The sequence below is a fragment of the Heterodontus francisci genome, chromosome 9 (assembly GCF_036365525.1).
Source record: "Heterodontus francisci isolate sHetFra1 chromosome 9, sHetFra1.hap1, whole genome shotgun sequence".
Lineage (NCBI taxonomy): Eukaryota > Metazoa > Chordata > Chondrichthyes > Heterodontiformes > Heterodontidae > Heterodontus > Heterodontus francisci.
This window is the reverse complement of record NC_090379.1, coordinates 111331240-111344835: the sequence shown is the minus strand read 5'-3', so window position 1 is coordinate 111344835 and position 13596 is coordinate 111331240. Positions and strand designations below refer to the sequence as shown.

The 13596-nt window shown below is 46.1% G+C and overlaps 1 protein-coding gene across 1 annotated transcript in view; it reads left to right on the top strand.

Moving 5' to 3' along the window:
* LOC137373398 (calpain-3-like) overlaps window positions 1-6878 on the top strand; it is a 42420-nt gene extending 35542 nt beyond the window's left edge. The window contains exon 2 of the mRNA XM_068038215.1: window positions 6777-6878. Coding sequence (XP_067894316.1) covers window positions 6777-6878 — 102 coding nt within the window. The remainder of the gene's footprint in view (window positions 1-6776) is intronic.
* Window positions 6879-13596: the final 6718 nt, after the last annotated feature.

Here is a 13596-nt window from a genome sequence, read left to right as displayed (position 1 = left end):
ACCCCTCCGTGCCGGGAACAGAGGCAGGGGGCTGGTAAAATAGTGGGGAGCCATGGCGGGAAGGCTCCCTGATGCTGTTCCACTGCGGGTCAAATTTTCCAGCAGTGGGCAGGAGGCGGGCCCAGGTGCGAATCGGCTGCCTGCTCCATGGAGGTGGACAGCTTATTTGCATATTAAAGGCCCCAATTAATAGATTAGTAATTTCCCAGTTTTTCTTCTTCGCCCATCTTCCTTAAATAATGGAGTGACATTGGCAACTTTTCAATCGAAGGGGACAATTCCTGAATTGAGAGAGTTTTGGAAAATTGTATTCTTCAAAACTGTACTGTGTACCTTATTCCTTAGTGCTGATTTATCTTTAGTTAGCCATGGCTTAGTGGGTAGTACTCTTGTCTCTGAGCTAGTAGGTTGTGGGCTCAAGTCCAGCGGGTTGGCAGGGGGACATGGAAGCTCAATGCTACACTGCTAACCCCAGAGAACATTGAGGAATTCAAAAGGGATTACAAAGGTTGGAAAACTGTGAAACAAACCCCTCTTTGAGTCTCTGGTGCATTGGTGGGAGGCGATCAAGGAGAACTTCAAGAGGTTCTTTATCTTCAAAGAAGTTCAGAGGGTGAGAGAGGGACAGAGGGAAATGTCCCGACTCCGGAAAAGTATGCAAAATCTGCTCTGGCTGCAGTCGATGGGGGTTGAGGTCAAGGAGGACCTCCATGAGGTGAAGAGCCGGCAGGCCTCGCTCTTTGCCACGGAGGCCTCCAAGATCATCTTCTGGTCCAGAGTCCGCTCCATTGAGCAGGATGAGACGTGCTCGCGTTACTTCTTCCAAAAGGTACACGGAGAACTCTGTGATCAGAAGCCTGAAGGAAAAGGATGGCTCGGTAATGTTTTTGCAGTCCAACGTACTAAGGATCACCAAATCTTTTTATGCCGGGCTGCATGACGTGAAGCCCACAGACAGCAGAGCCTCCCAGTCCTTCCTGTCATCTATCACAGAGGTCTTAGATGACAGCACGAGGGAGAGATTGGACAAGCCGTTAACTCTGGACGAGCTGACAAAGGCCGTCAATTCCTTCGAGACGAGTAAAACTCCCGAAAGCGATGGCTTACCGGTTGAGTTGTATTCGGCCCTGTGGGACTGGGTTGGCCCAGACTTGCTGGAAGTATATGAGAGTATGCTTCTGGCTGGCAGCATGTCAGAATCCATGAGGAAAGGCATTATCACCCTCATCTACATGCGGAAGGGGGAGAGGGCAGAAATCAGAAATTGGAGGCCCATCTCACTGCTTAGTGTAGACTACAAGATTCTGTCCAAAATCATAGCCACATGAGTCAAGTCTGCTCTGGATTTGGTGATTCACCCTGACCAGACCTGCACTGTACCCGGCAGGAAGATCTCTGATAGTCTCATGCTACTCAGGGATACGATCACCTATGTACGGGACAGGAGGGTGGACACCTGCCTCATCAGCCTGCACCAGGAGAAGGCTTTTGACAGGATATTGCACACCTACATGAGGGATGTATTTTCCAAAATGGGGTTTGGGGAGGAAATCTGCAGTTGGATCAAACTGCTCTACACAAACATCAATAGTGCAGTCTCAATCAATGGGTGGGAATTGGAAAGTTTCCCGATCCAATCTTGAGTCAGACAGGGCTGTCCTCTCTCCCCTGTCTTGTTTGTTTGCTGTATTGAACCCTTTGCTGAGTCTATTAGGAAGGATGTGAGCATAACAGGGGTGACAATCCCAGGCAGTGGAGGCACTCAGGTTAAAACCTCCCTGTACATGGATGACGTCGCTGTCTTCTGCTCCGATCCGCTGTCTGTGCGCAGACTGATGAGCATCTGCGACCAGTTTGAACTGGCCTTGCAAGCCAAAGTTAACCAAAGCAAGAACGAGGCAATGTTCTTTGGGAACTGGGCTGACCGATCCTTTGTCCCCTTCACTGTCAGGTCAGACTACCTGAAGGTACTGGGGTTATGGTTTGGAAGGGCCGGGGCGTGCACCAAAACCTGGACAGAGCGAGTAGCCAGGATACACCATAAGCTGAGCATGTGATCGCAGCGATTTCTCTTGCTGTACGTGGCGCAGGTCTGGCCCATACCCCACTCCTCCTCTGTGGCAGTCACCTGAGCCATTTTCCGCTTCATCTGGGGATCCAAAATGGACGGGGTCCGGAGGGACACGATGTTCAAACCTCTGGATAAGGGAGGGAAAAATGTACCCAACGTCGCCCTCATCCTGATAACCACCTTCGTGTGCGGCTGCATCAAGCTGTGTGTAGATCTCCAGTATGCAAACACCAAGTGTCACTATGTGCTGAGGTTCTTTCTGTCCCCGGTGTTGCGAAGGATGGGCCTGGTCACATTGCCGCGGAATGCTGCATCCAGTTGGACTGTGCCGTACCACCTATCCTTTGTGGAAAAGTTTCTGCGGAAAAACACCTTTGACCACCAATCCATCAGGCAGTGGTCTGCACGGAATGTCCTCAGGCCCTGCGGGAAAAGGAGATGGTGGATCCTTTCAGATGATTGCCCGAGCAGACTTCCAAAGTCATTTGGCAGAATGCCTCATCACCAGAACTCTCAGACAAGCACCAAGATGTAGTTGGCTGGTGGTGAGAAGAGTTCTCTCCATCAGATCCTTCCTGCACGCTCGGAGTCTCACACCCTCCGCACAATGCCCTCGAGGTGGCAGTGGTGGGGATGAGACGGTTGCCCACCTCCTTCTGTAATTTGTCTTTGCAAAACAGGTGTGGAAAGAGATGCAGTGTTTTTTGTCGAGGTTCATCCCAAGCAGCTCTGTAACACACAAGTCTGTGCTCTACGGGCTGTTATCAGGGACGCACACCGAGATAATCATCAACTGCTGCTGGAGGACTATCAATTCGGTGAAAGACGCTCTTTGGTCTGCTGGTCTTCCAGCGCAAAGAGTTATCCACGACCGAATGTTGCAGACTGGCACGTTGCAAGGTCCAGGACTACGTGGTGAGGGACGCACTGAAGCTTTGGGCAGCCGCGGCAAAAGCTCAATGGGGGAAGACCACTGTGTAAGGTCCCCCCACCAAGCTGAACTGAGGGGCTGGATCCATGGAAAACCCCTCGAACTGTATACAGAAAATATTTGTTTGCTGTAAAATGTACATGGCATGAAAAATGAAATGGAAGGGTTGTGAGGCAACTCACTCCTGTGTTGAAAGAAACTGATCTCCTTTGCACTCTTGGTATTGTTTGACTTGGGTGCTGTTTGGAACTTTTTCAAATTCAGTTTGAGGGTGAGAAACTGGAGTCCCACACTCGCATTCTGGAGTTAAACAAAGGTAATTACATAGGCATGAGGACAGATTTGGCCCTAGTCGACTGGGCAGGAAGACTAAAAGATAGGACAATTGATAAGCAGTGGCAGATGTTTAAGGAGATATTCAATTCCTCCCAACTAAAATATATTCCAGAGAGGAAGAAAGATTCTAAGAGGGGGAAAAAACATCCATGGCCAAGCAAGGATGTTAAGGATAACATAAAGACAAAAACTATGGCATACCATATTGCAAAGGCCAGTGGCAGGCTGGAAGATTGCGAAACGTTTAAAGATCAACAAAGGGTTACTAAAAAAGTAATAAAAAGAGCAAAAGTAAATTATGAAAGAAAACTAGCTCAAAATATAAAAACGGATAGCGACAGCTTCTATCAGTATATAAAAGGGAAGAGAGTAGCTAAAGTGAATGTTGGTCCTTTGGAGGATGAGACAGGGGAGTTAATAGAGGGGAACACAGAAATGGCGGAGACACTAAATCAATATTCACGGTGGAGGACACTAGTACCATCCCAATAGTAACAGGAAATGCAGAGGTTATAGAAAGGGAGGAACTTAGAACAATCATCATCACTAGGGAAAAATCACTGAGCAAACTATTGGGATTGAAGGCAGACAAGTCCCCAGAGCCTGTTGGCCTACATCCTAGGGTCTTAAAGGAAAGATAGTGATAGCAGCAGAGATAGTGGATCCATTGGTTATAATATTCCAAAATTCCCTGGATGCGGGAAAGATTCCAGTGGATTGGAAAAAAGCTAATATAACACCCTTATTCAAAAAGGGAGGGAGGCAGAAAGTAGGAAACTATAGACCAGTTAGTTTAACATCTGTCGTTGGGAAATTGTTAGAATCTGTTATTAAGGAAGTAATAACAGGACATTTAGAAAGTCAAAACTCAATCCATCAGAGTCAGCATGGTTTTATGAAGGGTAAATTGTGTTTGACTAATTTGCTAGAGTTCTTCGAAGCTGTAACAAGCAAAGTGGATAATGGGGATCCTGTAGATGTAGTATATCTGGACTTCCAGAAGGCATTTGATAAGGTGCCGCACAAAAGGTTAATACACAAGATAAGATCACATGGGGTTAGGGGCAATTTATTAGCTTGGATAGAGGATTGGCTAACCAACAGAAAACAGAGAGTTGGGATAAATGGGTCTTTTTCTGGCTGGCAAGATGTAACTCGTGGGGTGCCACAGGGTTTAGTCCTCGGGCCCCAACTATTTACAATCTATATTATTGACTTGGATGCAGGGATAGAAAGTACTGTAGTCAAATTTGCAGACGACATTAAAATAGTTGCAATAAAGAAATAAGAAATTTACAAATGGATATGGATAGGTTAGGTGAATGGGCCAAAATTTGGCAGATGGAGTTTAACGTGGATAAATGTGAGGTTATCCATTTTGCTCGGAAGAATAGAAAGGCAAATTATTATCTAAATGGAGAGAAACTTCAGAGTGCTTCGGTGCAGAGGGAGCTGGGTGTCCTCGTGCATGATTCGCTGAAAACTAGTAAACAGGTACAGCAGGTAATAAGGAAGGCAAATGGAATTTTGACATTTATTGCTAAAGGAAGAGAGTATAAAAGTAGGGAAGTGTTGCTGCAACTGTGCAAGGCATTAGTGAGACTGCACCTGGAGTATAGTGTACAGTTTTGGTCCCCTTACTTGAGGAGGGATGTAATTGCATTGGAGGGAGTTCAGAGGAGGTTCACTAGATTGATTCCAGAGATGAGGGGTTTGTCTGATGAAGAGAGATTGAGCAGTTTAGGCCTTTACTCTCTAGAGTTTAGAAGAATGAGAGGAGATCTAATTGTGGTATATAAGATGATGAAGGGGATTGACAAATTAGATGTAGAGAGGATGTTTCCTCTTGTGGGGCAATCTAGGATGAGAGGTCATAGATTTAGGATAAGGGGTAGCAGATTTAAAACAGAGATGAGGAGAAATTACTTTTGTCAAAGAGTCGTGAGTCCATGGATGCCGCGACATTGAGTAAATTTAAGGAGGAGATATACAGATTTTTAATTAGTAATGGGTTGAAGGATTATGGAGAATGGGCAGGAAAGTGGAGTTATGGCCGAGATGAGATCAGCCATGATCATATTGAATGGCGGAGCAGGCTCGAGGGGCTGAATTGCCTACTCCTGCTCCTAGTTCTCATGTTCTTATGATGTAGTCATCAATGTACTGGAAAAAATGGTGAGGGAGGGGGTCGGGTAGGACTGGAACAACGAATGTTCCACAAAACCCACAAAAAGGCAGGCAAAGCTAGGACCCATGTAGATATCCATAGCAACACCTTTTATTTGGAGGAAGTGAGTGGAGTTAAAGGAGAAGTTGTTCAACGTGAGAACAAGTTCAGCCAGGTGGAGGAGAGTGGTGGTTGGAGTCTGGTGGGCCTCCGTTCAAGGAAGAAGGAACTTGGAGTTGTTAATGTATGAGAAATTTTTTCTTTTAACAAAAGTAAGTTGTGGTACCCTCCTCGCTCTTATTACAGACCTGTTTAGTTTAGTTATACAGCACTGAAACAGAGTCTGTGCCGACCATCAACTACCCATTTATACTAATCCTACACTAATTCCATATTCCTACCACATCCCTACCTGTCCCTATATTTCCCTACCACCTACCTATACTAGGGGCAATTTATAATGGCCAATTAACCTAGCAACCTGCAAGTGGGAGGAAACCGGAGGAAACCCACGCAGACACAGGGAGAACTTGCAAAATCCACACAGGCAGTACCTAGAATTGAACCCGGGTCACTGGAGCTGTGAGGCTGCGGTGCTAACCACTGCACCACTGTGCCGCCCTAGGTATGAATTCAGCTGAGACTTCAAGTGGTATCCTCAAGCACATTCTCAACCATAGATTTATTTTTGGGTCTGACTTATATAGTTCACAGTCATTGCTAAATTATTAAATACTGGCTAATTGTAGCATTTCCTTCCATGGACAGTTATTCATCTCTTTGACACAATGAATCTGTTTGATGGGAACAATTGAAATCATCTGTTGAATACAACAGAGTTGGCTGTTTGTTCAGATCAGTGACATTCATCTACATGGTATCACCAATTAATATTGGTCTGGGCACTGATTCCAGTGATTTTAGTCTCATTGGTGACAACAGAGTTTTTAGTCTATTCTATAACATTGGTGGCATTCATCAACAATACCAAGCATTTTGCTCTACTTGGTTTTTTTTAAGGGTATTGGTAAACAATGCCACCAGCGGTCTTGAGTCATAGCACTTGACATTTTAAATGATAATCCAGAGGCCAATTAGGCCTAAATGTGTGCCTCAGCCACAGGAAAATAGTGTAAAAAACAGGGGGAGAAAGTAATTTGGGCGCCATGTTATTAATAGGGATGAATATGGTCAAGAGTGAAATGCTTGAGTTAAGAAAATATTTTCAATTTCTGACAGGCCCAGCTAATCATGTTTTATTTCCTTGTCAGGAAATCTGTGAAAATCCAAAGTTCACCATTGGCGGGGCCTCAAGAACTGATATCTGTCAAGGAGATCTGGGTAAGTGCTTGCTTTTACTTTTGTCAGCCTAGAAATTGCTTGGGAGGTAGTATGTGACCCACACTCCATGGGTTCAATGACCCGATTCATCTGCTATTTTAAATAAAACAGGTTAAAAGCTTGGTTAGAATACTGAATGGAAGAATATTGTATGAATGCATTAAACCCGTGCCAGCAGTACCTTCTAGTCTGTAGTTGGTACTGTCAGGGATCTAGTGTGTCAACCAGTCACCACCCAAAAGAAGGAATTTTCATATGTGGAGAGCATAAAAAAGAATGGCACTGCCTGAAAGTATAAAGAGATCCATGAGAAGCAAATCCTTCTTTTACCAATGTGGGAATGTCAGATACAATCAAAATGGCCAGATTGGAGAATCCTGTATCATTGGTCCCCATGTAGAGCTCAGTTATCAGATAGAAAAAATTCAAATGTTAGATGGACACCACAAAGATAATCTGTTCTGTTAAAGGTGTGCATTATTCGTATGCAGCTACTGAAAGGCAGGTAATTACATACATAATGCAGGCGGTTACAGATGATAGTATTATTAAGCTGTGGCGTAAAATATCATGAAAAGGAAGACGCTGATCATTGGCTGATGTAACCATTTTGGCTGCAGTTTCCACTTGGCAGATTCAGGTCCTCTAAGGTCTTTTTGTTCTAATGGCCCAAGCAATTGCAGTCTGCCTCATGTTGTGGTGAAGGCTGAGTTTTTACTATGTGATCTTTGTAACTTTCTGGAACCAATTCTTCCCCTTCTAGATTCCTTAAAAATGGAGGTGCATTTTGTTCTGCTGAACTTCTCCTGAGCTTTCTTCCTGGCTTATGAATTTGGGAAGTGGGAGGAAGTTTTCCTGCCCTGAAAATACCTCTCCTCTCCTTGCCAACAACTCCCATGCAATGAAAAACATTTCTGTATCCATGAAACAGACCTTTTTGTTGGTTGTTGAGATTAGATGTCAAGCTTCCAATCATGCAGCATTATAAGATTACTGATCCGATGGCTTCTTACACAGTTCTCTTACATTTCCAAGTAGTCGGTAGCAGGCGATTATAATTACTATTGGGAGGAGACCATTAGGCCCAAGAAAACCCTCACTTAGATCAGCCTTACTTTCCCCTTTCTCACCATATTGCTCAACTCTTTATCTTCAGAAATGCATCTAATTGTTTCCTGAACCCTCAAATATCCTTTGTTTCCAGAGCCTTTCCTGGAAGCTTTTATAAGACTGTTTTCCATTGAAGAAAAGGTTCTCTCTAATTTCACCTTAATCTTTCACTTGTGCTCTTTGGTATTTGAACCTTTATCTCAGCATCCCATGAACTGTTAAAGAACCCAGCAGCTGATGATTGGAAACTTATTCACTTGTGGCTACTAATCAGTCTGGTAAATTACTAGAAACGAGCAACATGAAATTTCTATTTTCACGAGAAATGGGAGAATGTCTGTATCTCCATATAATTAGCAGTCAGCTAATGAAATCGCAGGAACATGCAAATTTGAAACAGACCGGATTAGAAATTTGCCTGAACCCAAAAAGCCACAAAAGGCCTGGGGTACACATAGGGCTGGATTTTGTTTGGCCCCATGAGATGGGATCTGAGGCAAGGGGGGCAAGGAGTATAGCGACGGGTGATGGGTGGAGGGGGTGGTGGGGTGGAGAGCCCATATCCTTCCCGTCACCCAGCAATCTTCCCAGGGAGTGGGATAGGCGAATGATGGCCTTCCTGCCAGAGGCCAATTGAGGCCCTTGAGGCCTAATAATAGCCAATTAAGGGCCTCTACCCGCCGTCACTGGGATCTTACCAGCGGTGGGAACTGGGTGGGGGGGTGCTGGCCTCTGCCACGTGGGGAGGCCGCCTTGTAACACGAGGCATTGTCCCTACGGTCTTGCCCCACCAGAACCAATTCACCCCCTGGCTCACCCCACGGCACACCCCTCCTCCTGAACTGCAAGACCATCCCCCAGCCCCCCTTTGCCGGGTACTTCTGGACTGGCCCCGACGACCCTGCCTCACCTACCTCTTCAGGATTCCAGTGCTGGGCCTGGGTCTTGGTCTCTGCAGTACCGAAAGTGGCCACCGCTCCCGAGGATCCCGCCTCCTGAAACTTTGCTTTAAAAAGCCTGGAGGATTGCTCCGGGGCTGGGGGAGGGGAGTGCGAAAAAGCAGAGATGGGGCATCCCCCGTCTTTTGGGAGCCCTGCCTCCAGCACAAAATCCAACCCACCTAATAGGTGTCCCAGGCAGCTTGCCAGAGAAGAGGACTCAAAGACTGGGCCATTGCAAAGGAAGCACTGGCCCTCGGATAAGTTATTAAAGAGGACTGTGGGAGTCAGGGGGGAGGACTGTAAGCGGGTGGGGGAACTAGGAAACTGGGTAGTGGTTGGGAAGGATAGGGGCTGGGAGCAGGAGTGTAGCAACCAAGGTCGGCAGAATAGTGTCAGTGGTCAGGAGAGTATGAGATCGCAGCTGGGAGATTCAAGATCATGATCGGGGTGGGGTTTGGTGAGTTGTGGCTGGAGGTGGCCTGCCTGGTTTGATTGTTCAGATAAATATATTTTAAACACTTGTTGGTTGCAGCTGTAGCGATCCCTTAAATGACTGCCTTAGTCCATAAGTAGAAGTTGCATCTAATTTTCAGTGGGTAGCACTCTTGCCTCTGAGACCAAGGTTGTGGATGTAGGCCCCTCTCCAGGATTTGAGCACAAAAATCAAGGCTGACAGACCAGTGCATTACTGAGGGAGTGCTGCACTTTTGGAGATGCCATCTTTCAGATGAGACGTTAAACCAAAGCCCTATCTGCCCTCTCAAGTGAACATAATAGATCCGATGGCACTATTTCGAAGAGGAGCAGTGGAATGATCTCCTGGCCAATATTTATTCCTCAATCAACACCACAAAGAAAAAAGATTATCTGGTCATTATCGCATTGCTGTTTGTGGGAGATTGCTGTATGCAAATTTCCTACATTACAACAGTGACAACACTTCAAAAGTACTTCATTGGTTGTAAAGCACTTTGGGCTGTCCTGTGGTCGTAAAAGACACTTTATAAATGCAAATCTTTTTTCTTTCCTGGTGACAGTTGCATTCAGGGCAACCCAATATTGCAGGGAGCACTTCCAACAGGCAATAAACCACTTATTTGATTCTGTTAAAGGTCTAAAGTCTGTTTTTTTACCCTTATCTCATGTAGTCTCTGTCCTAGTTTACCCCTTATCTCATGTAGAATCTGTACTAGTTTACCCCTTATCTCATGTAGTCGCTGCCCTAGTTTACCCCTTATCTCATGTAGTCTCTGCCCTAGTTTACCCCTTATCTCATGTAGTTGCTGCCCTAGTTTACCCCTTATCTCATGTAGTCTCTGTCCTAGTTTACCCCTTATCTCATGTAGTCGCTGCCCTAGTTTACCCCTTATCTCATTTAGTCGCTGCCCTAGTTTACCCCTTATCTCATTTAGTCTCTGTCCTAGTTTACCCCTTATCTCATTTAGTCTCTGTCCTAGTTTACCCCTTATCTCATGTAGTCTCTGTCCTAGTTTACCCCTTATCTCATGTAGTCACTGCCCTAGTTTACCCCTTATCTCATGTAGTCGCTGCCCTAGTTTACCCCTTATCTCATGTAGTCTCTGTCCTAGTTTACCCCTTATCTCATGTAGTCTCTGTCCTAGTTTACCCCTTATCTCATGTAGTCTCTGCCCTAGTTTACCCCTTATCTCATGTAGTCTCTGTCCTAGTTTACCCCTTATCTCATGTAGTCTCTGTCCTAGTTTACCCCTTATCTCATGTAGTCTCTGTCCTAGTTTACCCCTTATCTCATGTAGTCTCTGTCCTAGTTTACCCCTTATCTCATGTAGTCTCTGTCCTAGTTCACCCCTTATCTCATGTAGTCTCTGTCCTAGTTTACCCCTTATCTCATGTAGTCTCTGTCCTAGTTTACCCCTTATCTCATGTAGTCTCTGTCCTAATTTGCCCCTCATCTCATTTAGTCTCTGTCCTAGTTTATCCCTTATCTTATACTGTACCAGCTCAAGATCTCTGCTTATTATGTTGGGGGGAATTTTATGCTCTCCCCCATGCCGGGTCTAGAGGCAGGGAGAGCATAAAATCCGGTGGGATGGTGGTGGAGTGTGGGCATGGGTGGGGTGGTGCGATTTTCACCACCATCCCACCTCTGCCAAAATTTAGTCCGGGCCGGGAAGGTCTGGGAACGGGCTTCCCATCCCACTGTCAATTGAAGCCCTTAACTGGGCAATTAATACCAATTAAGGGCCTCTTCCTGACACAGCTGCAATTAGCTGTGCGATGAGGGGTCCTGTCATTGCATGGGAAACATGTTACAGAAAACTGTATGGGCTGCTTCCCGGCTCTTGGGTGGGGTGGGGGGCTCTTAGCGCACTTAACTGGAGGCACAGTGTCTGAGCGAGGGACTCGGCATCGGGAACGGGGGTGGGTCGCTGAGGGCCAACCCCTGCCCTTGCTGCCAACCACCCTCGCCCCTCCCCTATGAGCCCCCCCTTACTCCAAGAGACCCCTCCTGCCCTGACCTACCTGAGGCCTGGTTCCAGTAACTCTTCTAGGTCTCCGGCCTGCAACAGGCAGCCTCTGATTGGCTGGTAGCTCTGCAAGGGTGGGACCTCCGATGCCAGGGTCTTGTGTAGAAGAGGCAACTTGGGTATCTTGGCGTCGGTTTCTCTGAATGTTGAGACCCCCTACTGCCAGGATAAAATTCCCTCCGTTGTATTAAGAGACACAGAACAAGGCTCAAACCACTTTCAAGACTCACGCTTGAGGAGTGGTCCCTGGTGCCTGTGCAGCCGTACCTCAGTACGAGCCATGAGGAATGAGAAAATTAAGTAAAAGTAGAGCAGCTCTTGAAGGGTTAATAAGTGATAGAAGAGCAGAGGGTTTCTTCCATTCTCCATAGAACAATTTGTACAGCTACTGTCTGCTGACGAGCATAAAATAACATTGTGTGAGATAGGTTCTGGGCCTCGGGTCAGTGCTTTGGAACAATGCCCATTAGGAGCAGCACCCCAGCAAGCTACCGACCTTTGTACAGGCTATTGTTTCAGCAGACCATGTCCTAACAATCAGATATGCTGCCAGTTGGATTCTCTATGTTCAGACTGAGCATGCTCTGTGCCATCAGCGTCAAAATGTTTTCCTTTTATATTTGTTCATGCGATGTGGGCATAGCTGGCAGGCTGACATTTATTGCCCACCTTGAATTGCCCTTGAGAAGGTGGAGATGAGCCATCTTCTTGAACTGCTGCAGTCCATGTGGTGTAGATACACCCACAGGGAGGGAGTTCCAGGATTTTAACCCAGCAACAGTGAAGGAATGGCAGTATATTCCATGTCAGGATGGTATGTGACTTGGAGGGGAAAGTGCAGGTGGTGATGTTCCCATGCTGCTACTGTCCTTCTTCTTCCAGGTGGTAGAGTTCGCGGGTTTGGAAGTTGATGTTGAAGAAGCCTTGGCGAGTTGCTGCAGTGCATCTTGTAGATGGTACACACTGCTGCCAATGTGCACTGGTAGTGGAGGGAGTGAATGTTTAAGGTGATGGATGGAGTGCCGATCAAGCGGGCTGCTTTGTCCTGGATGGTGTTGAGTGTTGAGCTTCTTGAGTGTCGTTGGGGCTGTACCCATCCAGGCAAGTGGAGAGTATTCCATCGCACTCCTGACTTGTGCCTTTTAGGTGGTGGATAGACTTTGGGGAGTTGGAAAGTTAACTAATCATGCATAATTCCCGCCTCTGATCTGCTCTTGTAGCCACAGTATTTACATGGCTAGTCCAGATAAACTTCTGGTCAATGGTAACCCCCAGGATGGTGGTGGATTCAGTGATGATAATACCATTGAATATCAATGGGAGATGGTTAGAATCTGTCTTGTTGGAGATGCTCATTCTCTAATAATTGTGTGGCGCGAATGTTACTTGTCACTTATAAACCCAAGTCCAGGTCTTGCTGCATGTGGACTGCTTCAGTATCTGAAGAACTGCAAATGGTACTGAACACTGCAATCATCAGCAAACATCCCCACTTCTGACCTTTTGTTGGAGAGGAAGCACATTGATTAAGTAGCTGAAGATGGTTGGGCCTAGGACATTACCCTGAGGAACACCTGCAATGATGACCAGGGGCTGAGATGATTGACCTCCAACAACCACAACCATCTTCCTTTGTGTTAGGTACAACTCCAATCAGTGGAGTTTTCCCCCTGCTTCCCAATGACTTAAATTGTGCCAGGTGTCCTTGATGCCACATTTGGTCAAATGCTGCCATGATGTCAAGGGCAGTCACTCTCAGATATCTTCTGGAATTCAGCTCTTTTGTCCATGTTTGGACCAAGATGTGATGAGGTCAGGAGCCATGTGATCCTGGCAGAATCCTAACTAAGCTTAGGTGAACATGTTATTGTTGAGTAATTGTTGCTTGATAGCACTGTCAACAACCTTCCATCACTTTGCTGATGATTGAGAGTAGCCTGATAAGGTTACTGGCTGGATTGGATTTGTCTTGCTTTTTGTGGATAGGACATACCTGGGTAATTTTCAATATTGTCAGGTGGATGCCAGTGTTGCAGATGTAGTGGATTGGAGCATGAATAGCTTTGGAGCACAAGCATGGATCAATTGACAAAGGGTCAAGCAGATGAGAGAATTAAACACATGGCTCAAAGAGTGGTATGGGAAGAAGGGGTTTCGATTCATGGGGCACTGGCACCCATCTGTTGGGATGA